Raw genomic sequence first — 26,098 nt, forward strand, 5'->3', positions numbered from 1 at the left:
TGGTAGACACGCAGCTGGGGTGGGAACAGGAGGGGGGAAGACGGTCAGGGGGCAGAGCTGTTGTCCCCGGGGGACTCTTCCTCTGCCCCCAGGACTCTCTGGGCTGCCGCCTGGTGTTCCTGCTCATGCAGTACTGCGTGGCGGCCAATTACTACTGGCTCCTGGTGGAGGGTGTGTACCTGTACACGCTGCTGGCCTTCTCAGTCTTCTCCGAGCAGCGCATCTTCAGGCTGTACCTGAGCATAGGCTGGGGTAAGGCCCACCGTCATTCACCTCTCCCCACCACCCCGACCTGTGGTATGTGGGGGGAGACCCTGGCCCCTCTTCAAACTGCTGCCTTCAGGCGACCCCCAGGAAGCCACCTTGGTACTCAGAACACACAGCTGGGCCCAGGGACAGGACCCACTGGATAACTCCCTCCTGGGCACAGCACTTACTGCCCATGGGGCTGTCAAGATACTACAGGGGTTATGGTTACCCTCCCCTGTTTGTATAACCCTCCCCCTTAATGGAAACAGAGGCTCCACTCTATTTGGCCAAATACACCTCACATACCGTTGGCAGTCGTGGCACTGTCTTTGAAACCTCCTTCCCCACCCCCACTCCTAAGACCCTCTGGAGATGGAGCCCCACATTCATTCAGTCCTGGGCAGCCCAGGTCCCGAGGTCCCGCCTGAAGGTCCTGAGGGAAATACCCTGGACCACAGGGTGGGAAGTCACTGGGGTGGGGGCTGAGAGCTATGGCTGTCACATGATGAAGAGGGCTCTCTGGAGAGCTGAGTAGGGCAGGGCGGGGCGGCTGGAAGCCGGTTGAGGAGAGGATAGACCGTGGATATGCCTGGAGCCCAGCTGGAAATGTTCTAGCCAAAAAAGTTTGCTGAGAACCATTGTGTCTTTTTTTTTGCTGGAACATTTCTGGTTGTGCTTCTGCCTCTCGCCATGTGGGATTCCGATGAGAAGGGGGTAGGATGGGGCAGGGGCTGGGACACCCACCAGCTGCAGCCCCCACCCCCCACCCACTACTGGGAAAACAGGTGCAACAGTGCTTACTCTGTCAGGACCCACAGGCACCCCCCCAGGGATGGAGCCAAAGAGGGCCCTGCCCTCTGGCCCCCCCTAATCTACCAGTGTCCCTCCCCCCACACTCCAGAGGACCCGCCCTCCACCTCCAGCTAGTCATTCATCCATTCACTCTTCTCATTCCTTCATTTGCCTGCCTCTGGCTGCTCTGACCTCCAGGGGCTTCCCGCCTCATTTGCAGCCAGCTTGTCCCTGGAAGTCCCCCATCCCATCCTGGCTCCTGTCCCTGGCCCTTTGCAAGGCTGTCCCACCCCCCTCAGGAAGAGGCTCAGGTTGACTGGTCCCCTGGCTCTGTGCTCTCTCTGCACCTCTCAGCCTCCCTGCCTGTCTTCCCACTCATCCCTTTTTGCTGGTGTTTCTCTGTAGCCCCTTGTAGAAGAGTACCTCTAAAGGCGCTTTAATGTGATCCATGTCTTGAGGGCACCGAGGCCCAGAGAGGGCCTTACAGGCAGAGCAGGAGCCGGAACCAGGCCTCCTGACTCGCAGGCCTTGGGCCCTGCTTCCTGTCATACAAAGTTCTCTAGCCTAGGCTGTATCTCTTCAGTTCCTGAGGGCCCAGCTGAGCAAGCTCAGGCCTCTGCACAGGTGGGCAGGGGGGCCTGGCTTCTGCACTCAGCTCTCTGCACCCCCCCAACCCCCCACCCCTGTCCTCTCTCCTCCCCCAGGGCCCAGCCCCTCCCTGCTCAGCCTTCCTGCCCTCCTGAGGCCTCCTTATCCCATGAGAGCTGTCAAACAGGCAGTGGCCAGCTGAAGACCCTTGCAGCTAACGAGGGGTGGGAGGGGGTTAGGCTGCCAGGAGAGCTCTGGGAAGGCTGTCCTCAGATGGGGGACCATGTCTGTCCATTCTGGGAAATAACATCAGCGCCCGTAGTGCCTGTCACCATGGTGACCTGAAGGCAGGAACAATCAAAGGGACGTTGTGCGGAGGAGCCGGAGCCGGGGTGGTTGGTGGATGGTTGGTGCCCTGAGGTCTAGGAGTGGGAAATGGGGGAGGGGCGTCAGTCCTTTCCCACCCCCTCACTCCCCAGCTCAGGGCTTAGGGTCTGAGGGGGGCACAAAGGCAGGACCTGGAGGACCCCTTCCCTAATCAGAGCATCCTTTTCTTGAGGAATTGGATGGGGAGATATAGGGAGAGACAGAGGGACAGAGACAGGAGGACAGAGAAGCACAGAGAGCCAGCGGCTCTGTTGAGCTGCCAGGAGGCCTAGGCCACGTTGGCGTGCTTAGGAAACAATGTTTAGCTTCATGTGCGAGCAGAAGAATTAAAATTAGGACTCCAACACTGTTGAGGGAGTCCCCAGAAGACATGTCAACTACTGCCACAGTCATTGGGTGGCCGGGTACCCCCATAACCCACCACAAGGGGGCTGCACAGGAGGGAGGCAAGTGACAGACAAGGGCCTCATTAATTCTTGGAGCTGGTTCTGTGTGTCTGCATTTGAGCTTTTTTTCTCTAGTCTGTCTTGTTGATTTGCTAAATGGGAGAAAGATGAAGCCAGCAGGGAGTGTGTAATGTTTGCATGCGGCAGAGCTGTGCCTGTGTTTTTAAAGGGACTTTGTTAAAGAAATGCTGATGAGTGAATGAAGTTCACCAGGTCTGGCTGGTAACATGAGTGAGCTCCCCAGGCCCGGAGTGGGGTCTCAGAGAGAAAGGATAGCATGTGCCTGGGATGCCCAAGGAGGTTTCTGAACATGTGTGTGGCTCAAGGAGTTGGCATGTTCTTGCCTGGAGAGCTTCCCTTCTTTCATTGAAATATTGACTCCCTCGTCATTCATTCATTCATTCATTCATTCATTCATTCATTCCATTCTCTCTGAGCATCTTGTATGTAGCAGGCTCTGCACTCTGTGCTGGAGCCTTTGGAGGGCATCCGTTCCTTGTCCAGTCTCATGAAGGTCTGTTACTACAGCATCATGGATGCTGAGAGGGCTGGTTTGTGTAAAAATAAATGGCCAAGGAGACAGCTATCCGATGACGAATGCTGGTCCGCTGTGAGCTTTGCCGCGTCGTCCGTCCCTGTCTGCACAGTAGCTGCAGGCGTACGAGCTGAGCTACCCAGTAGCTGCTGCTGAGTGACATCATGTGTTGAGGCTCTGGGTGATTGATGGCAGGAAAGGCTTCAAAGTGGGTTCTGCCCTGGAAATGTGCTCCTGGGGGAGACCCCCCCAAAACCACACACACACATCCGTGTCCATGCACTTAATACGTGCACTTTTACCTATCCCAGACACCCCCATCTCCAACCCTGAGAGGGGCACCAATAGAGACAGGCATGGAGAGAGTTGGTGCAGAAAGCCATTGAGGGGGTTGGCATGGGTGTGGGATTGCAGCCCTGTGTTCTAATCCCACCTGTACCCTCCTGAGCTCTGAATCCATCTCCGTCTGTCACGTGAGAATGAACAATCCGATTTTAAGTCAGCAAACACATACTGAGCTCTTGGGGTGAGCTGAGCACTGAGGCTCTGAAGGTGAACGAGGCTCTACCCTCAAGGAACTGGTAACCAGTTGTATTCGTTACCTATTGCTGCGTAACAAATAAGCCCACAATTTAGCTGCTTAAAACAATAATTATTATCTTGAAGTTTCTCTGGTCAGGCATCTGGCTTCAACCTCGCTACGGGCCTCTGGCTCAGGGTCTGTAAAACAGATGTTGTCAAGCTATCAACCAAGGTTGCTGTCATCTCAAGGCTTTACTGGGGTGGGCAAATCCGGTTCCAAGCTCACTCAGGAGGTTGTTGGCAGGAAGCTCAGCACCGTGCTGGCTGTTGGCTGGAGGCCTCCACTCCTTGCCACAGGGGCCCCTAATAGGCTATCTGAGTGTCCTCACAACTTGGCAACTGGTGTCCCCCAGAGAAAGTGATCACATTGAGAGAGAGAAAGAGCCCAAGACAAGCCTTTTCTAACCTTTTAAGACAGTCTTTTATAACGTAATCTCAGAAGTGGCACGCCATACTTCTGCTGTGTGTCATTGGTCACGCAGCCTGATACAATGTGGATACACCAGCGTGGGAATTCCAGGAGGTGGGGCTTTGGGGGAGTCATCCTAGAGGCTGCTACCATATCGGTCAAGTCTCAGCAAATTAGAAAGTGCTGTTGTTATTGGAGCTGTTACAGTGGGCTGCTGTGCGGTCAGTTGGGCTGCCGCATCAAGGATAGGCTCCTCTCTCTACTGCAGGCTCTGCCCAGCCATTTGCAGGTGCGTGCGGGCAGGGAACAGATGACTGGTCGGGCTTCCGGTGCCTGAAGTTGTCGTCTGAGGTGGGCGTGTGGACTGAGGCAGAAGGGGGAGGGCATCCGAGAGTTGGCCTGTTCCCCCCCATCCAGCATGTCCTCCCCGCTCCATGGCCCTGTCCCTCTGCTGCTCAGGTGTCTGTGTCCTTGTGTTGCAGCCAGAACCCTAGGGGCAAACGCTGGCAGTGCCTGGCCCACGGAAGGGGCAGACTGGTGAAGACTCTAACACAACCACATGTGGTGGGGACCTCTCTGTAGGGAAAAGTCTGGGGAGTCGGAGGCAGGAGGGTGGTTCCTGCAGCCTGCCTTCTTCGTGCACCCAGACCAGCCTGGTTCCATACCTGCTAGAAAGTGTGGTTTGGGGCCAGGCAGGGAGAAGGGCTGGCGGTGGAGAGGCCGGGGAGGAGGGGTGGAGAGGCTCCTTGGTGTGCGTGGTGACGGCTCTGGCCTGCCAGCCCCTCTCCCCTCTGTCTTTCCCTCTTTCCTCTTAGGTGTTCCCCTGCTGTTTGTTATCCCCTGGGGCATTGTCAAGTACCTCTATGAGGATGAGGGGTGAGTCCTATTCTATGGGGTGAGTGTGCTGAGGTCCCCATCTTCAAACCCCCTGGGGTTCCTTGGCCCCTGGGAGGAGAAACTGAGGGACCAGAGCTTTATTTATGACTTTAGTTTTCTAACTCCCCCTCTCCACCCTCCCCGGACTATATGACGACAAATGGTGCTGGGTACATGGTTCCCCACTGCAGGTTCTTCTATAGTGACTGTGAATAAAATGTTTGTTATTTTGTGTATGATGCTGAGTGCACAAAAACTGTGTAGGTTCATGAAGGGGCCATGTGTCTCTCCATGTGTGACTGTGTACTTAGGACTCTGTGTGTGTGTGTGTGTGTGTGTGTGTCTGTGGGACTGATTGGGGCAGTGTTGGGGCTCTGTATGTGTCACTTTGTATGCCCGTGTGTACTTGTGGACGCCTGTACCTAGACTGTGAGCTGGAGTCTGTGTGTCTCTCCCCTGTCCAGCTGCTGGACCAGAAACTCCAACATGAATTACTGGCTCATTATCCGGCTGCCCATTCTCTTTGCCATTGGGGTGAGTGGCGGTGTGGGGGTGGAGGAGGGCGTCATGGCGAGCCTGGGGGTGGTGCTGTGGGGAGCCCGGGGGAGCCGGGAGAGTCTGGGGAGAGCCCCACCTACCCACCCACCTGCCCTGCAGGTGAACTTCCTCATCTTTCTCCGGGTCATCTGCATTGTGGTGTCCAAACTGAAAGCCAATCTCATGTGCAAGACGGACATCAAGTGCAGGTGATGTCACTGAGCGGGCTTTGCTGGGACCCCTCAGCCCTTCCTTCCAGCAGAGACAGAGATCCTGGGGTGTTGGGCTTGGAGAACTGCATGACCTTCTCCCACCCAGGCCTGGCCTGGGACCCCAAGCCTTTCCCTCAGCCCTGTACATAGGTACCTCCTGGACTTCTGGGGTCACCTCTACTTCCTGCCCTCCGAGCAGCCTGTCCCAGGGTACTTGGGATGGGAGGGTCTGTGACCCAGGCCTTGGTGGGGGTTGTGGGCATCGAAGGGGGAGAAGAGTCCATGTGAGAGGTCCAGAATGACATTTCCGCCCCACCCCCAGACTTGCCAAGTCCACACTGACACTCATCCCCCTGCTGGGGACCCATGAGGTCATCTTTGCCTTCGTGATGGACGAGCACGCCCGGGGGACGCTGCGCTTCATCAAGCTGCTCACAGAGCTCTCCTTCACCTCCTTCCAGGTGACCTCCCAGCTGGGGGCCCATCTCAAAGTCCCAGGGTGAGGGTGGGGCAGAGACCAGCCTGTACCACACAGATGGGTGGCCTGACGTCCCGGGGATAGTGACCTTCGCCCACAGTTATGTGGTTGGAGCAGAGCCTGAGCTGGAACCCCCAGATGTCCTGACACCCAGGCCAGTCTTTTCTATAAGCACACTGGACAAGAAGCCATCCCGGATGTAGCTGTGGGCACCGAGCCTGGCATTCCAAGTGCCATCTACTGGGCTGCTCCTGGGTGGGTGGTGGGTGCCCTGCCAGCTGCTTTACCCACATTGTGCATAATCCTCATGGAACCCCAGGAGGTTTGCACGATGATCTCCATTGTACAGAGGAGGAAACTGAGGCTCAGAGCTGTTAAAACAAGATTTTCAAGGTCACATAGTTTCCAAAGCCAAGAATTGATCTCTTCACTAGTGTTAGATGCTGCTGAGGGCGTGCAAGTGTCAATGGGGGTGTAGAAATGTAAGAAACGGTCCCAGCCACTCAGGAGGCTTATGGGATGGCCACCAGCGTGTGAGCCCGTGTGTGCACTTACAGCCATGCACGCGCACGCGCGCACGCACACACACACACACACCACAGTTCTGGAGCCTTGTGTCTCCTGAGTGGACAGATGGGGCTGGGGCCGGGGCAGGGAAAGTTCCCCACCATCAGAGGCGGTGTACTTTCTCAGGTCAGGCCTCCTCAAAGAGGGGATGGTTGAAGCGCGTCTGCCATATCTGAGCATGGGGCCTTCTTGTTCCTCTAGAAAGGAAAGGAGGAGGCGCCCACCAGCCCCGTCTCTGGGGCTGCCCAGTCTGAGGAGGGGGATGTTGAGTCTGGACCCCCAGGATCTTCAGCTTAGGGCCTGCCTGCAGGGCGCCTCCCTCCCGCTTCCTCCCTGCTGACATGACTCTCCTTTCCAGGGGCTGATGGTGGCCATTTTGTACTGCTTTGTCAACAATGAGGTAAGGCCCGAGGCGGGACGTGGGGACCCCGCTGGGCTGCTGCCATTGGCTGCTCTGGAGTAGTGCAATGGGGACTCCCGTCAGTCTTTTCAGCTCAACACCCCCCAACCAAATGAGGCACTAGAGTTGGAGGCATCTTGTACACACACGCGCGCACCTGCGCACACACACATGCACGCACACACTTGCACACACCCACGCGCACACACATGCACACACGCGCGTGCACACACACCTGCACACACACGCACGCACCTGCACACGCACACACGCACGCACGCACACGCGTATCTTAACCATATGTGAGCTCGGGGAAGACCAGCCTCATGTTAAGGAGGTCCTGAGTGAATAGATAGTGGTGACTGTTACACGGTGATTCGACGACATGCCCACGTCACAGCCTTGGGCTTTCATAATCACTGTCTCATGTCATTGTCACTGCTTCTCCCCAAAAAAATCCCTGATAAAATTCTGGTTTCAGGTTTCCCATTTTTCACACATGAAAACACTGAAGATCAGAAAGAGTAAGAAACATGCCCCAGGTTTGGCCTGAAGTAGTGGCAGAGCCAGGATTCAAATGAATTCTACCTGAAAGAAGAAAGCACCTTGTTCTTTGTGCAGGCCAGCAAGGACCCCGGTCCACTGTGGAAAGGGCTTCCTCCTGTGGCTCCTGTTCCTGCTGTGGCTGCCTGGGTGCTAGTCTAGGAGAAGAGGGCTCTTGCTGACCCCTGCACCCTCTCCTATAGTTCCTACAGGACCACAGCCCTCCCCTCTCTGGGGTGGTCAGCTCCTGGGAAAAGAAGCTGTATGTGTCTGTGGGTGCCTGGGGACGACCCCCTTGCTCCAAGGTACCCAGCTTTGTGTTGGAGTAACCCCAAGCCTTCAAAGTGGATATCACATACCACAGCCGCCCCTCCAATTCTTTCCTGAGGGAGAAACAAATAACAGTTCTACAGGCAGCACCAGAGCCACCAGGGGAAATTTCCACAAGAAGATTAACCCCCAGCAGAGAAGAATGCATAGGGACCCCCCACCCCATAGTCTGGGGGGAAACTGAGGACTCTGTTAACTCCATTCAGGCCCAGGTAAGGGTTTGTGTCAGTGGGGCTGGAGCTCAGATGACCCAGGGGTGCTGCTCGTCAAAGACCCAGCACTTTGTGGCTTCTGTTCACTGAATCTGGGATCCCGGAGCTCAGAGATCTTAAAAGTCAGCTTATAAATACAAATTTTACTTTTGCTATGGGTGTGGGGACATGGGGAGCAGTGGCTGGGGACCTTGGTGGTTCAGGGACCTGTGGGATGGCTCAAAGAAGCAGTGTGATGTAGTAGGAAAGATGCCAGGAGGTGGGCTTTGGCATCAGATCTCTGCTCCTTTCCAGGCCCCATCACTTAATGAGCTGTGTGACTTTGGGCAAGCTCCATGCCCACTCTGAACCTCAGTTTCCTCATCTACAAAATGGCAGTAATAATGCTCAGACCACGTGGACTTTAGATTTCTAAAAGAGAGGGAAACATTTCCTGAGCACTTACTGTGTATAAGGTGCTCAAGTGTTGTATTAAATCCAATCTTGTGTAGCAGATGTTATCCCCATTTTACAGATGAGAAAAATAAGGCTCAGCAAAGTAAAATGAACAGACCCAATTCAATAGCTAGAAGGTGGTAGAGCTATCCGGTTGTGGGAGGGCTTCCTACGAATGATTCAGGGCTGCTGGGGCTCGGGAGGTGGAGGCAGCACCGTGCAAAGGGTGGCCGTGAATAAGCTATTCCCATGGGCAGGCCTCAGAGGGCTGGCCAGACTCAGTGGGATGGGCCAGGGAAGCAGGGACGGCAGGTGCAGAGGACACTCGGGGTGGCGTTCCCTTCAGGAATGGTTCTCAGCCAGAGGGGTGATGTGCTACCTGGCCCTAAGCTCTGATGCTGTATTTTCTGGGGGACAGGCGGGGTGGCAGGTATCCCTGGGTGGCAGGGGGGCAGACGGGGCAGAGGCCTATGAAGAGAGTGAGGCTCCCTACTGCCACCTCCTCAACACCCCAACCCCGTTTCCCACTTTTCCCCTTTCCCCCAAAGCCATGATGGCCTCACACACACACACACACATGCACACACGCACACACGCACACATGCACGCACCACTTGTATACACCTATGCAATGGCTTCCCCACCACTTCTGCAGAGAGTCTCACCTGAACCCTGGCTCAGTCTCTTCTCCTGATTCCATTCCTCAAAGCCTGTTCACCCTGTCACCCACCCTCTTGCCTGCACCACCCTGCAGGCTGGCCCCGCTTTGTAAGGAGGGACATTGGGCACATATCCTCACTCTGCCCTTGGCAAATAACTTGACCCCTGAATCACCAGATCCCCAGTGGCCTCTCCCCTCAGGCTCTCCCAGGCGCCTGCCACGGGGTCCAGCCCAGCTCTGAGGACCCAGCGTGTCTGCCTTGTTTAAGCGCACTGCCTAGTTCCCTGAAACCTTCCTGGAAATGCCTTACGCCCTGGCTCCTCCAGGTACAAGAAAAACACACGTCACCAAACACATGTGGCTCCTGGGCTGAGGCCTCTGTTTCCAGAGCTGTTCTCCAGACTCAGGGTTGCCATGGCAATGCCAGGTACTTGTGACCCAAAGAGAAAGGCGGTCTTGGATGTTGGTGCTGTGTGGGTGCCAAGGCCTGCACAGGCTGCCAGTGGGTGCGGAGTGGGCCCAGGAGACGTGGGTGGTTTTGTGGCAGTTCGTGGCCTTTCATGGGCTCTTGACTCCGGAGCCTGATCCAGTTCTGACACTGCCTGGCTGTGTGACCCAGGCAATCGGTTAGCCTGTCTCCCCAAGTGCAAATGGAGGTGAATGAGCTTTCCCAGTTCATCCCAAACTCCAGAGCCTGGCTTGATGCCTGACGAGAGGCTCTGGGAGGCAGGAATGAAAGGCACTGACTAAGTGCTGGAGCAGGCATCTGGGATTTGCACTACTGTCTTTGGGGTTTCATTGTGATAGCACAGTAACCAAAGGAGCCCAATGTCAGATGCTCATTTCATTACTCGTTCATTCATTCGGCTCATTTTAAAAACACCGATTAAGTACCTACTGTGTGCTGGGCATGGTGCCAGGGTCAGGGCACCTGAGCTGAGGAAGATGCCGTGCCCGCCCTCATGGTACTCCCAGCTGAGTTGGGGGGAGACCTGGCCAGAAACAAGCATGACCTAAAGAGTCACGGGAGGCAGAGGGCCAGTGGTTAGGAGACCGGCTTTGGAGTCAGAGGTCTAGGTTCAAATCCTGGCTGAGACTGGGAGAAATACTTGAATACTCTGCACCTCAGTTTCCTCACCTTTATGTGGGGAGTCATAACAGGAGCTACTTCACAGGGTTGCTGTGAAAGTTAACTGAAATAATCCGTGGAAAATGCTGGGCATGCAATAAGTTCCCAATACGTGATGGATTTGAATGACAGTTGTTATTACGGGGTCCACAGCTGAGGTTCAGAGAAAGTGCTGAGGGAGGTGGGGACAGAGGGGGCACCAGTCTCAGCCCTCTGAGAAGTCCCGGTCCTGTCCGATTTCCTGCTGGTATCCATGAGACCTTTTTAGTCCCGGACGTGGCTTCCCATGGGTGTGCCTCAGTTTACCATCTCTCTCCCCACCTCACCAGTAAAGGGCTGTGAGGCAAGACTGGCCACCCTGCTGCTGCACAAGCAGAGGTCACCATTGTCCTCAGTCATCCCCTTCCCACCTGTCAGCACACACACCACACACCCTTAGCCGGGCAGCAAGCTGGCACATAGGAGGGGGACTGTTGGTGGTGTCCACCCCACCTCTCTCCCACCTCCAGCCTGCGCTCCGTGACCACTGCCTGCGATACTGGGGCCATCTTGCCAGGCAGGCTCTGGGCCTCTCAGTTCCACTCGGCACAGAAGTTCTTTTAAGAGATGGCATGCGGCCACACCAGGCGTCGTGACGGGCTTAGCTATATGAGTGACAGCCCCTGCAGGAGGCAGAGAAGAGGGGTGTTTGTATAGGGACTGATGGAGACATTGTTACTGAGCTGCTGGCAGCTGGCTGTCCTGGTGGCCGTGGCCTGAAAGGGAGGGCTCAGGCCCCAGACATGCCCGTGTGGGGAGGCCTAGGGGCAAGGGTGGGGGACCTCAGAGAAGCTCTGGAAATCAGACTTACGGGGAACATCCCCCAGAAGAGCACTCCAGGTATCCTGGGCTAGATGTGCAGGTTCCAACAGCCCCCTCTGGCGGACCAGAATCACTGGCCATCACAAGGAGCCACGGCTCCACCACAGGGCCTCACGTGACGTGGGGCTCCACGGTGTTCGTTGGATTTGTATCTTTCTGCCCAACAACCTGGTCCCCAAGCATCAGCCCTCTGGAGAGGGCTTTTCCTGATGGGGGGAGCCTCGCACAGTAGGGGTTCTGGTTGACTGAACTCTGAGGCAACTCTGAGTTGAACTCTGAGTTGAACTCTGGTTGGGCTGAACCCCCCCATGGGTTGGGACTAGTCCCTGGATGGGATTAGTTCAAATCCAGGCTGATAAGCCCTCGTCCGTCCGTAGCCCCCTTCTCACTGCTGTGGCCACTCCCAGCCTCCCTTCCTCCTTTCCTCCTTCCTCCCGTGAGGCACTGGGACCTGGGTAAGAGTCCCGTGTGGGCGCCACCAGGGTTAGGGACGTGCTGTCCCTCTTCTCAGTGGTCCAGGCTGCAACCTGGAGAGTGCGCTCTAAAGTCCGATTCGCTCTCCTTCTCTCTCCCATCTCCCCGCATTTCTCTCTCTCACTCTCTTCCGTTAAATAATACTGTGATGGATTGTGAAAGGTACTTAGCTGAGTCACAGAGTTTAGAGATGGAAGCGACCAATTAAATCATCAAGCCCATCTCTCTCCTGAGGAGAGGCGGAAAAAAGGAGACAACAATAAACAATTTTATTGGGATATTAATTTAGGCGCCTGAAGGCCTTGACTTGTGTCTCTTAATATAATGCAGTGGATTTTTTCCCTTCCCTACTAATGTAATAATGGGGCCATTTTGTGGGCAGTCGGTTTGCATGATGGCTTTTGTTTCCCTCCTTTTCCCATGGAAGGTCCAGATGGAGTTTCGGAAGAGCTGGGAGCGCTGGCGGCTCGAGCACTTGCACATCCAGAGGGACAGCAGCATGAAGCCCCTCAAGTGTCCCACCAGCAGCCTGAGCAGCGGTGGCATGGTGGGCAGCAGTGTGTATGCAGCCACCTGCCAGGCCTCCTGCAGCTGAGACTCCAGCGCCCGCCCTCCCTACAGTGTCCCTGCTGCTGGGTGGCCATCGCAGGTGGGGGAGGGAGGGACACACGTACACATGCATCCCTGCTTTCCCTTCCCCAACCCATCAGACAGGCAAATGGGCAGTGCCTCCTGGGACCCGTGGATCCATTTTCTCTGAGGAGAAGCAGCCTGGTAATTTGATCACTGTGGCGGGAAGAGAGGAAAAACGATTGCTGCTAAAATGAGGATTTCTTCCCGTTAAGCCACAGGCCCTTGGGGTTCCCCCAGACAGAGCAGCAAATCAGCCCCAGACTCAAACTCGAGGTCAATGGCGTATTAGTGGGACTGTGGCTTGTCAGAGGAGGTGATTCTGAAGGGGGCTGATAGAAGTTCAGCCAAACACAGAGCTCGGGTTGGGGTCACCACCCCCACCTGCTTCCTCATCAAGGGATGCTGTTCACGTGTCCGGGTTGCTTGTTTCCCTCAGCTTGCCCCCTCATCTCACCACCCAGCTTCTGTTTGGGAGGGTTTGTTTGGGCCACCACCAGCAGCTCTTCCTAGAAATGGCTGTGGGCAATGTCGAGAATGCACATTGAGCAGTTGCCTGAAGGTTTCCTCTGCTGGTGCCCGCTTTCTCCCCTGGGTATTTGGGTGGCTTTGGTGTCTGCTCCTGCCATGCCCAGGGAACCAGAGCAGGTCCACTGCTGAGGAGCCTAGCCCTGCGTACACGTATGAGCTCTGAATTCTATTCTAGAGATGCTCAAGAATCCTCGGGCCCATCTAGGGAACTTTAGGAAAGAGTCTGCACCTGGGCCATAGGTTACCTGCCCCTGTCGGGAACCCAAAGGGTCGAGACAGTGTCTCCACCTTACCATGGAAATACTTTTCATTTCAGAGCAGATTCTGTTTCTTGCATGGGCATTTTTGGTGCGCCCTCTAACTTTAGGGGATGTAACCAAGAAGAGAGTTTTGTGGGACAACTACCAGTCCCCACTGTTACCATAGAGGCAGGCTTCCCCTGCCCTGGGTTCCTTCCCTTCGAAATCGCCCCACCTGGGAGCTTGTATAGACTTTATTCATTTTTCTTTATTGCTGTGAATAGTCTGTATGTGCAAATGTACAATTCTGATGTCTCCCACCTGATGAAAACAAGAGCTCAATCATTGTGGTGGTGGTGGAGGTGTGTGTGGGGGGGGTAGTCGTTGATTGCACTCCTCCACACTTTGAGCCAATGAATGTTTGCCCTGCCTCCAGTCTCACCCCATAAATAGTGAGCAACCTACCACTCCTGCCCAGGCCATGATGAGAAAGCAGACAACGTGGCAGCACTGTAGAGACACAGACGAGAGGGAAACAGCCAACCCTGCGAGGCTGGCAATGAGCTGTACGGATGCAAAGGAAGTTTCCAAAGCAGGAGAGAACAGCTGGGAGTCCCGACCTCCTGGGAGGTCAGAGGGAGAGGCTTTGGATGAATTCCTTTGTGAGTCCATTTCTCTCTCCTCCTTTTTAAGTGGTGGGGAAGCCTCCCCCAGAAGCCTGCACCAGACACATTCTCCTGTGCCCCTCAGAGAGGCATGTGATGTGCAGGAGAAATAATAATGGGACATAAAACACATCAAGCAGAAAATTTCTTCCACTTCAGCTTCAGTGAAGTGTTGTCTCTATGTTAATTGGGAAGTGGGACCTCAGGCTAAAGAAAGGAATTGTGCAGACTGCCTCCTTGACGGAGAAAATGTAAAGGTGCAGGACAGGGACATTCTGCTTCCCCAGAATCAGGCAGACTTCCCAGTGGGCACCACTCACTTGGCTTCCTCTTTGGAGTGGGGACGGGGAGGTGAGCACTGGTGGGTTAACGGTAGGGAAGTGAATGGTACAGCTCGGGTGCGCGTGTCTCAGGTTTGGATAAACTGAAAGATTTTGAGAAGCATTAATACACTGCACAGCGACAGAGAGAGAGAGAGACTGGTACTATCTGTGAGAAATAAATTGTTGAGGGGAGGAATTGTGGGGAGAGACTGTTCAGTTATGAGGCACTTGGGAAGCTCAGACAATTTGATTTAAACTGTAAGTAGAGTTCTTTTCCCAACTGATACTGGTGATTCCTGATTTCAGAAGGCTCATCACACCCCCATGCCCCACGCCTTTCAGTACTAAGGAAATTTCTTCTTGGATACATACCAGATACTGAACTGAAGGAAATATTTTCTTTGCTCCAAGACCACTATTAATATTCATTTGAACTGCAGTGCACTCCTGCCAAAGCTATTCCCAAACTCGCCTAAATAAAAAATAGCTCTAACAGGTCTGGGAACTATCAAATGCAATGTACTCCAAAAGTCCACTAGCTGTTTATATGCCCGATGTCATAAGTCTGGAGCTTGCTGAGAACACTTGCCTGCCTCTGTCTTGGGGGTACTATTGCGGAGCCGCGGGGTGTGGGCGCGGTGAGCTGTGCAACCGGCAAGGTCAGTTCAGCACTCTGGCCAGCTCCCTCGAACGTGTGAGGGGATCAAATCCTGTCAACTTGTCCTTGCCATTTCCATCTTTGGAATAGCTAAGTCAAGAACTGAAAAAACCACATGTTGCAAAGTTGCCTTTCCTTTTAAATGACTTTCCAGATTGTGGACATGATTGCCTCAATGCAATTCTTGCTGAAGACCACAGCAGTGGAGTTCTCGGAGATGCAAGAGCTGGGAAAGACCTTGGAGATCCCTCCTGCCCTGTTCTACAGAAGTGAGGAAGGAGGCTTGCAGAGGTGACTTGCCCAAGGTCACAGTGCTAGATGGTGGCTGAGCTGGACTAGGACCAGGCCACCTTCTGCCTCCCAGTCCAGTGGGGCCTCTGGACAGGATAGGCGAAAAATACAAATGGCCACACAAGATACACTAAGTTAAAATTCAGCAGTGTTATCTGGAGTTCTCATGAAAGAGGAAACAGCAGCGAATGTACGGTGAAGGTGCCATCTCCTTGATGATTTATCCTGCTGAGAGGAGGGGTAAAGAGTGCTTTACTCTCTCTACCCTAGTACCTCACTCATCCTTGTCCTAAACTGAAGCAGTGAAATGCATGGGAGCACGCATATGCATAAAAACAGCACGTGATAGCAAATCCAACAGTCTTTTAATGGTTTGGCTTAATGTTTTTCTGATGCATCTGTGCTTGTTGAAGTACTGATAGCCACACAGAGTGGACTAGAAGAACCTTTAAAAAGGTCCTGAACCTCCCCCCTTGTTTCTGTAGTACTCCCCGAAGTTGGAGAAGACCAGCAAACTGAGCAGCTTTAGCCTAGCAAAGACGGCGCAGCCAGCACAAAGGACAAATCGAGTCAGTTCCTATCCATGCCCTGAACGGCTTGGTCACCTCATCAATATGGATCATGGTTCAGCAACTTCCATCCCCCTCTCCCCCATCTCTTCCACAAGGAAAAAGTACTGTGTATGCGTGTGTGTATGCATGTGTGCGTGCGTGTGTGTGTGTGTGAGTGTCCTGTGCAAAGCAGCCTTAAGTTAGGAGCTGATGAATCCAGAATCATCCAACCCACTGTGAAGGTCATGAGAGCACAGAACCCAGGGCAAGGATGGGTGGGAGGCTGGGAGATAGATGTTTCCTCTCCATGCACAGACAGGGCTCCCATTATTGCTAATGCCTGCTACGTGCTCAGGGAAGGCAAGACATATTCCGAAGGTTTATTTTCCTTCCACTGAATTGATTCTAATCTACAGTGCTGACCCTGCTTTTGGCTCCTATGAGGCAAACTCTATAAAAACCCTCAAATAAAACTATGTCAGCTTACTCTGCTAAGACAACTATGTGAATGACATGCTAAATAGTCAACAGAAACCAAATTTGTATCAACTCTGATTTTTCTTTCTTTTCGCTGGAGCAAGTTTTCTTGGGAAACGAAATGGCCCAATGTGAGAAACTTCTGTGCACACACTGACCACGGCCCTACAGTGTTACCTGCTGGCTCAAACTAGCTCCCGGGCCCTGCGAGGTGGGAGGCCCACATCAGGAAGCGTTGTTAAGCAGTATAATTTCAAACACTTGACTTAATGTCGCTGTGTGTCTACAGTATCTATAATTACTTGTGCTCTGTCAATGGATACAGATTGGCAGGAAGCAGATAAGAATAATTGTTTTCCCATTAGCTCCCCAAAGTCTCTTGGATTTCGACTACATTGAAATCTACCAGAGGGGAGAGTTTTCTCTCCCTGTAGTCATTGTAGCCAGTTTTCCAGGATCCCATCCAGCAGTGATGCATTTCCCTCTGATGCATCCAGTCTCTGCCCCACCCCCACTATCCCTTCACCCCCCCACCCCCACAGCAAGCTTCCCCACACTCCTCCCCTTGGTGCCTCAGTGAGAGGTGACCCTGTTAGCCATAACGTGAATGCTCTTCTCTCAGCTGTGACCAATTTAGGGGTGCAGCTGAGAGTGAGGTGCTGCCAGGGCTGAAAATGATGTGCCCCATTGCACCCGACTGGTGCAGTGAGGAACGTCGCAGCCAGCGGCTTGGATCCTAACTTACACTGGGGTTATGCAATCTTCTGAAGGGGCCTGTCAGAACGATCAATAGTCACCCCGGACAACCTAGCATGACTAATTATCACTGTCAAAGCAATCCAGGAGAAGAAAAACACAGATAAATGAGAATGTTCAGAGGTGGTGAAAGAGAGCTCCCAGCAAAGTTTGGAGCGTAGAACAAGTTGTTGGCTTTTTTGCAGGGGAGCCCGTGGGGTCTCCAGGAAGGAGCAAGATTCACCCCAGACAGGCAGCCCTGGGTCTTGCCAAACGGTTCATACTTTACTCCCAAATCGACGGTTCTTCTAAGCAGTTCCCACTAAAAATAATCCCACCCTCAAAGCAGGTAAACCTCGAAGTCCTGTTGGTTTTGGAGGGGTTTGGACAGAGATCTTTAAATACACCAAGAGAGAGTTGAGCCAAGCTCACAGGAGGGCCAAAGCTGAATTTCTGTCTTTAGTGCTCTTGGGGGATGTTTGTTCTTCATGAATGTTTAAACAAGATAATTTTCATGCAATTTCTTAATGTAGAAATTCATGTGAAATACGACCAGCGTCTATCTGGTCGACCAGCAAATGCGTCTGGTGTATAATTCCTTGTACAGATGTGAACGGATTCAGGCTCTTTCCTAATTTGCCTTGTAAGTCAAATAAAAGCCTACCATTACTGTGTCTCTCTTGCTTTTCTTTTGGAAGAGGAGGTTTTCTGCAATGTCAACCGAGGTGACTCACAGTGCAGTGAGAAAACACAAAAGATGCCGTTTCCAACCCAAGGCAAAAACTCTCATTACTCATATCATGATTTTCATCTTCAAAGCACTTACCAAGTACTGACTTATCCATCTCAGCTTTATACAGGGACTGCGATGTCATTTAATTAGAGACGCTGGGTGGTCTTGAGGTTTCAACAATGAGTGACAGCCAAATGGATGTGTATTCTAATTCCACTCATTCATTTGATATCCTTGTCTAAACAAACTCAGTCCATTAAATCCATTTTTTTAAAAAATGCCATAAAAGCACGGGCCTTGTTTGCAAATAGGCCACAGACTTTGAATAAAGCTGCTGCTCAGAGATTCATCTTCAGAAAAATGAACTTTTCATCAATTTAAATCTTCACTTGCTCTCCAGGTTTTTCACTCTTACAGAAGAGCAGAGGAATGGAAGATTCTCCCTAATTCCTCCACCATTTCAGTTACCCCTGTGAGAAGATCAATGTACTTCTCTGAAGGTCTCTTTAAAAACACCTCTTTTTTAGATAAGCTATAGTAATTGTCCCTTTCAAACAATAATACTTACTCTGAGAGCAAACTACAAATATACACCACCACCCCCGGACCCCGACCTCCGCACACAGAACGTCTGCGTTTTAGTGTGTCTGCACCAACCTTGCTTTCAACTTCATTCATTTCCTTATCGATGTTCTCAGCTTTCTGTGTCTTTGACACTTCACAGGAACAAGTGGAACTCGGAGCTTTCTCCCTTCCCCACCCCCAGGAAAACGTCTGCTCCCACCAATACAGTTGGCCCTTGAATGACATGGGTTTGAACTGCATGGGTCCACTTAAATGCGGACGTTTTTCAGTAAATACACAGTTGGCCCTCCCTACTCTTGGGTTTCGCACATGTGGATCCAACCCACTGGGAATTGAAAAAAGTATTTTCGATCCATGGTTGGGAATCTGCAGATGCAAAGGGCCCACTATATATGCATTGTTTTACTCCACTTTATATAAGAGACTTCAGCACCCACAGACTTTGGTATCTTCAGGGGTCTACTTAAGTTTTGGGGGGAGTCAATTACATGTGGATTTTTGAGTGTGGGGGGGCTGGTGCCCCTAACCCCTGCATTATTCAAGGGTCAACTGTAATGACCACCACATTTGTACAACCCGGTAAGTAGGCTTGACGCAACCTCAGGAAAAGAGGGTGCACTCTGATTTAATAGGACTTAACCCCAGGCTGAAGAGAGGGTAAGGGGAGCTGCCCTGCTCTGCAGAGGCTGAGCCATAGAGATAATAAATGAGAATTCTTGGCCTCCAGACTCACCTAGGTTCACATGCAATATAAAGCCACATTTTTTCTTTTTTTTTTAAATTTAACTTGATTTTTTACATTAGTTTCAGGTGTACAAAAACAACATAATGATTAGACATTTACACCCCTCACAAAGTGATAACCCCCTCCCAATCTGCTACTCCTCTGACATCGTATACAGCTGTTACAATTCCATTGACGGTATTCCCTATGCGGTACTTCACTGGGGGATCACTTCATAAAGCCACATTTAAGTGACTGATGCCCCGCAGATGGGGATAACTGAGTTCCACGTAGAATTTGTGAAGGATCTCACTCATTTACCATCTGTATAAGCATTCCCAAGGGTTGGGAATTCCCCCCACCCAAAATTTTCTCTCACTACCCTCTCAAAGGCAATGCTAGATGCAGTTCAGTGTCTTTCAGTGTCTCCTCCCTCCCTCCTTTGCCCCAACACACACACACACACACACACACACACACACACACACACACAGAGTAAAGAGAAAGACTGAAAACAGTGGGGTCTCCCTTATCAGAAATTGTGTGTGTGTGGTGGGTGGGAACCCAAGAAGTACAAACTGATGTACTTGATAACAAATGTAGCCAGATAGTTGGAGAAGATGGGAAAATAGACCCGATATTAGGACAAGAAAGGAGAAGAGATTAAGTATCCCCAAAGTGGGACAGGTAGGTGTAAAAAGATGAGGCCCAAATATAAGAAAATAAAGAAACACAGCAGACTGTTTAAATGGGGCAAAGGGCTGTAGTCAAAGAGAGGAGGAAATTGTGGAGGTGGGGAAAATAATGAGAATTACAAGTGACAAGCTAGAGGGGTCCAAGGGAGGAGCCCCAAGTCTAGTCAGTGTTATAAACTCCTCTTTCCATAAATCTGAGTTGTTTCCCTGCAGATTCCAAACAGTGATAGATTAGTCTTTGGTAACAGAGGCTCATTTTAACTAACGAAATGATTTTAGAAAGAGAAAAAGACCCACAGCCTAGAGTAAATCCAACAATTACATTTCCCCCCCACTGATACAGGGCACCCGTGTTAGAATAAACTACTGTGGCTCCTTCTCATGTAAGACCAGCAGCCCTCGGAATTTATCTGTGTTACAACCTCCAAAAACAAAATCAATAGCTGAGAATTATAAACACTGAGCAGTCCCAAGCCAAGAGATGGACTGCTTTGGGGCTGCCCCAGGCTGGCTAACACATGGACGGAATTGGCAAGCATTTTTTTTTTTTTTAACTTTCCATATCTACCGGGTGAAAGAGCAAGGACTTGAAATAGTAAATAATGTTTACAGAGAAGATTTGTCAATTCCAATGCCCTAAGGTGGAATTAGAAATTCAGTTCTAGGACTTGGGAACATAATGACACAAATGTTAATAGTTACAGCAAAAGGCCAGAGTTACTTTACATTTTAGGTCCTTTCTTCAACAATCTATAACATTTCATGTACATTTTTAGCTTAAAGAGACAGGTGTTTCGTCACCGTATATTTTGCTCTCCAGAAAGCTTCGGAGCCTTCGAAATTCCTAGGAAATTGAATTTGCAGTTTTATTGAACCCTGCTGGTTCACACCAAGTATGCAACTTCACAATGAAACCACTCTCAAGCTCTTTTCACCTTTCAAATCCTGGTACGGGAAGCAGAGACTCCAGAATCAAAATGCAGGAGACACACACCAAAGTAAAGACATCTCACTCTGTGTAAGCTAAACAATGTCCTCCAACAGCATCCTTTGGAAAGGCACAGTTAAAAATACAGATGAAAAGACATCTTATGTACACTCGTTTTATAGATAAGAATCATGTTACATTAAGAATTATACTAGGTTGGAATATTCTTAGCAATCCAGAAAAACATCCATAACATCACACTTCATAAGGTATTTACAAAAACATCTTCATTTAGGAATTGGTAAAGCTCATGAAGCCTGCTAACCAAAGCACGATAGGGCCAGAAGTCCAGAAAATATGCCACACTTAGGAGCTCGAGCATCAGCAGAAACCATTGTTCTTTCCTGTTCTCCTGGCCATGGACTCCGCCTGCTTCTCAGATCCAGCCCCTCTTCTAGCAGGGGTGTTCTTTCACTGGGTTAGTCTTAAGTCACTCCTCACATTAGCAATGCAATATCTCTTGAGATGTTCTGCATCCATGGTGAAAACCCCCTGGAAGTATGCCAAGCCACCTGAACCCCAGCAACACCCCCGAGTTGGAGTTATCTCCATAACAGCATGTGGGGCTCACACATCCTCTGCGTCAGTGGTCCACATGGAGAGACTTGCTTCAGCTGCACTCAAATGATGCACTGATGGAGATTTCCAGAGGCTGCAGCAGCAAAGTCACTGACACCCTGTGTGGACTCTTCAGAATCCGACCTCTCTCTTCTCCGTGGGCTGGATCCTCCAAAGCTGTCATATCCTAACATGAATTTCCTCTTTGATCATCTTTGCTCAGGAAATGTCTCTCCCAGTTCCTCTACCCACCCTGCTTTGACCAGCCTTTCATTAGGCTGTGAGGCTTCCTCTTCTTGGGGGAAATATGTGAATTATGTAGGAAATTCCCCTCTTTCCATCAATAGTTGTTTGAAATTACATATTGGGTAGGACTGGCTGTAATCCATAAGAAAAGCCAGAATAACCAGACATTATTTTTTCATTGATGCGGATCTAGAACAAAGCAATTCTTTCATATCACCCTGTGCCATTTCCCCATATAATGTGTTTGGTACTACCAAACTCTGTCTAAATCGCAGAGGGAAACTCATTAGAAGGAATATGACTAAAACAAACTCTGTACAATAAATGCAGTTTTATCTCTATGGATAGTCCACTGTAAATAAACTGCTATATGTATAAAAAATACTCTGCCTATAAGCACATATACTTCTCTCTAGGAATTATAGAAGTATTATATAAGTGATATTATTCATAAAGCAACTGGATGAAGTATTTAGCATAGTATAGAGGCAAAAAAAGGACATAGAGACATGCGGTGGGGAGTATTTTAGACTGGGTGGTCAGGGATGGCCTTTTGGATGATCTGACATTTAAGAAATCTGAATGGAGTAAGGGAACAAGTTCTAGGCTCATCTAGAGGAAGTGAGTTCTAAGCAAAGGGAACAATTGGTGTGAAAATTCTAAAGCAGAAGTGTATTTGGTGTCTTAGAGTAGGGGTCAGCAAACTATGGCCCCCCTCATTTGGTTTTATAAATAAAGTTTTATTGGCACACTCATTTGTTCATATGTTGTCTATGGCTGCTTTTGCTCTATAATGGCAAAGTTGAATAGTCACAACAGAGACAAATTGTCAGTGAACTTATTTACCGTCTGGCCCTTTATAAAAAAGTCTGCCAAATCCCTGTGTAGGATGAACATGAAGGAGGTGAATATACCTGGGAGAGGCAGGCAGGGGAACAAACCACTTAGGGCCTGGTAGGATAAAACCACCTAAATAGCCAACCACCCACCAAATGAAAGACATGTCTCCAAGGGTTAGAAGTGCAGATATCATTTACAAATTGGGGTTCAAAGGCTTCTTTTCATCAACTCACTCCAGGGTACCCATCTGATGTCTGCTTTATTGCTGGTCCCCAGGTTTTCCCCACGTGACAGCAATATGCACATCTGATCAGTTCCCAAAGACACATCCACGATACGCCAGATGAGTGAAGAAATATACAACATAAGGGTAACCTTGCTGGTGCACTAATAAAATTGCAAAATGAACATTCACAAATAATAGTGGTTTGCTACAAATTACTTTGATACAAACCTAATATTTAATTTAATTAATTAATTTATTTAAAGATTTTATTGGGGAAGGGGAACAGGACTTTATTGGGAACAGTGTGTATTTCCAGGACTTTATTGGGGAATAGTGTGTGTTTTCCAGGACCCACCAGCTCCAAGTCAAGTTGTTGTCCTTTCAGTCTTAGTTGTAGAGGGCGCAGCTCAGCTCCAGGTCCAGTTGCTGTTGTTCAATCTTAGTTGCAGGGGGTGCACCCACCATTCGTTGCCGGTAACCTTGTGGTTGAAAGCATGCGCTCCAACCAACTGAGCCATCCAGCCGCCCAGGAGCTCAGTGGCAGCTCAGCGGCAGCTCATTATCTTCATTCTAGTTGTGGAGGGAACAGCTCACTGATCCATGTGGGAATCGAACCGGCAACCCAGTTGCCCAGAGCTCATGCTCTAACCAACTGAGCCACCCGTCCACCCCAAACCTAATACTTTAAAGTGTGTCACAAGACACCGTGAGAACCACTGTTGCAGACTGTTTTCTAGCATTTTTTTTTTCATTCAAGCAAAATTCCACAGACGCAAAGTATATTCAGAGACCTTGCTAATCAAAGTGTGGTCCAAAGACCAGCAGCCTCAGCACCACCTGGGAACTTGTTTGAAATGCAGAATCTCAGGTCCTGGACAGACCTACAGAATCAGAATCTGTATTTTAATCAAACCCCCAGGAGATTTGAATGGTCACTAAAATCTGAGACCACTGTCCTGATAGGAATTGAACTCTAATTACTTTTTTCAAGAGTTGGAAATATAGTTTTAAATTTCAGAGAGGTTAGCCTGGTTCATGCCATTCGTACCAGTAACATTAGATACAACTTAAATGTTTAATAATAGGGGACTGGCTAAATAAATAATTGTACATTTATCCATACAGAAATACTATGCAGCTGTCAAAATCAATATTGTAAAAGAATAACATAAGAATATATTCAGTTTATCATTAAGTGAAAAAAAACTACCATATTTTGCCATGTATAATGCGCACTTTTTTGTCCAAATTTGTGAGGGAAAAATAAGGCACATTATACATGGGTAATACTAATTCCGATTCTATATAAATGTTTTTAATTCTTTTATTTATGTTCATGAGTTAAAAGTGTAACTCTAGAAATCAATAACGATATTCATATGCAAAATAATACGCTGGAATACGATGATTGGCTTTGTTGAACTTACAACGAACTTGCAACGACAAAGAGTTCTTGGCCTTCTATGATGTGTAAATATCTAAATTTGTTACCAGTACATAAAATTTCTTGTACCTTGTATCTGTTCTTGTGTTTTGTAATTATTTGTTATATAAAATTTCTTGTACCATAATATGTTAAAAAATAAACGCTAAAATTCCTTTATAATACAAAAAACAAGTACCTAAATGCAAACAAATAAAAATTTGAATTAAAAAATTAAAATGAAAGATATTTTCCCTCAAAGTTTGGACCAAAAAACATGGGTGCGCATTATACATGGGGAAATATAGTATTATAGGTAGGACTAAGATTAAAACAAATAGAAATTATGATTAAAAAATAGATGTAGGGCTGGCCCAGTAGCTCAGGCAGTTGGAGCACCGTGCTCCTAATGCCGAGGTCACCGGTTTGATTCCCACATGGGCCAGAGGGCTGCGCCCTCTACAGCTAAGATTGTGAACAACGGCTCTCCCTGGAGCTGGGCTGCCTTGAGCAGCCAGGAGCAGCTGGTGGCCAGCAGCCATCGTGGGTGGCGGGCAGCCGGTGAAAGCTGCCTGAGCTGCTGTGAGCCGCCACCAACGAAAGGCAACCGACTGCTTCAGCCGGGGGAGCACAAGGCTCATAAAACCAGCATGGGCCAGGGAGCTGTGTCCTACACAACTAGGCTGAGAAACAATGGCTTGAATCGGAGTCGGGAGGGTGGGAGAAGGGGGGGAAAAAACAGAATGTAGATATTGTATACCTTAACAATATAGTAATGATATAACAAATAAAATAAGGAAAATAGATAAGAGATATAAAGCAGTGTAGGTATGTTGATATTCTCATCTTTCATAGTCCCTGGTAAAAGTGTGTAATTTAAGGCTAATAAATCAAGTAATAGGTTATAATTAAATCTAAAAATGTAAAGTAAATCAATTAATCAATATAATTCAGTATTAAGGAATGGAAACAAGTAGAGAGAAGGTGGAAATACAAGCTTATTACGTTCATTTTTTTTACCAGATATTAATAAATACTGCCTAAAAATATGAAGGATAAATTAGCTAAAGTTAAGAAATAACTTTGCATCTCAACAATGCACCAGCTCACACAGCACTGTCTGTGAGGGAGTTTTTAGCCAGTAAACAAACAACTGTATTGGAACACCCTCCCTACTCACTTGATCTGGCCCCCAATGAGTTCTTTCTTTACTCGAAGATAAAGGAAATATTGAAAGGAAGACATTTTGATGACATTCAGGGCATCAAGGGTAATACGACAAGGGCTCTGATGGCCATTCCAGAAAAAGAGTTCCAAAATTGCTTTGAAGAGTGGACTAGGCGTTGGTGTCAGTGCATAGCTTCCCAAGGGGAGTACTTCGAAGGTGACCGTAGCGATATTCAGCAATGAGGTATGTAGCACTTTTTGTAGGATGAGTTAGCGAATTTAATTGTCCAACCTCGTATGTACATGTATATATAAACAACTAGTGGAAAGAAATAATAGAAGTCCTCAGAATGAATCACTCCTTCCCAAGCATCCTATTCTCCATCACAATTATCATCTTTTTGCCAGGTGGTTTCCTGTGACTGAAATGCTACCTCCTTGCCCCCCCATCCCTGCCCGACCTTCTTCCCTAAGGGATGATGTTCCTTCAAACTCAGCACAATGTCACCACCTCCAGGAAGCCCTCCCTGACCCTTTAAGTGATTTGGTATCTCTTTTCTATGCTCTGGTTCTTGTTTTGATATCACACTCTTATAGTGCTTACCACACTGTACTGTAACTGTCTGATTATTGGCTGCCTCCTCATTTGACTATGAGATTCTTGAGATAAGGGACATCGACTGCATTCTCTCTGTATGCTCAGAACCTAGCAGCAGACCTGGCATGCATTCAAAGACCACAATAGATACTGTTATGCTTTTTATTCTCTTCAAAAGAAATCATGACCCTGGATGGAATACTGGACCAGAAAAAAATTTTTTATTTTGCTATGGAGAATATTAGCGGAACAACTGGCAAAATTTGAAGAAAGTAAATTAGATAATAGGGTTGTAAAAAGAAAAAAAGAAAGCACGAGCCGAACCCCAAGACAGGCAGATAAATGAAGATGGACAGATAGATAAACAGACAAGGAGAGATACAATAGATTCAATTTTTGTGTGTGTTCACTTTTAGGATAGTCTGATTCAGTTTTTAATTATCACAGCCATTAATATTATTGGTTTCCCCAAATTAAAACCTTCCACCTTAACATAAAAAGTAGAATGTATA

The 26,098-nt window shown here is 49.4% G+C and overlaps 1 protein-coding gene across 1 annotated transcript in view; it reads left to right on the forward strand.

Moving 5' to 3' along the window:
- The window catches only part of GLP1R (glucagon like peptide 1 receptor), a 33,499-nt gene extending 21,071 nt beyond the window's left edge, over positions 1-12,428 (forward strand). The window contains exons 7-13 of the mRNA XM_033094340.1: positions 93-252; positions 4,804-4,864; positions 5,329-5,398; positions 5,522-5,610; positions 5,936-6,074; positions 7,017-7,058; positions 12,131-12,428. Of these exons, the coding sequence (XP_032950231.1) occupies positions 93-252; positions 4,804-4,864; positions 5,329-5,398; positions 5,522-5,610; positions 5,936-6,074; positions 7,017-7,058; positions 12,131-12,298 (729 nt within the window). The 3' untranslated portion in view covers positions 12,299-12,428. The remainder of the gene's footprint in view (positions 1-92; positions 253-4,803; positions 4,865-5,328; positions 5,399-5,521; positions 5,611-5,935; positions 6,075-7,016; positions 7,059-12,130) is intronic.
- Positions 12,429-26,098: the final 13,670 nt, after the last annotated feature.

This window comes from Rhinolophus ferrumequinum, chromosome 3 (genome assembly GCF_004115265.2).
Source record: "Rhinolophus ferrumequinum isolate MPI-CBG mRhiFer1 chromosome 3, mRhiFer1_v1.p, whole genome shotgun sequence".
NCBI classification, from domain to species: Eukaryota; Metazoa; Chordata; class Mammalia; order Chiroptera; family Rhinolophidae; genus Rhinolophus; species Rhinolophus ferrumequinum.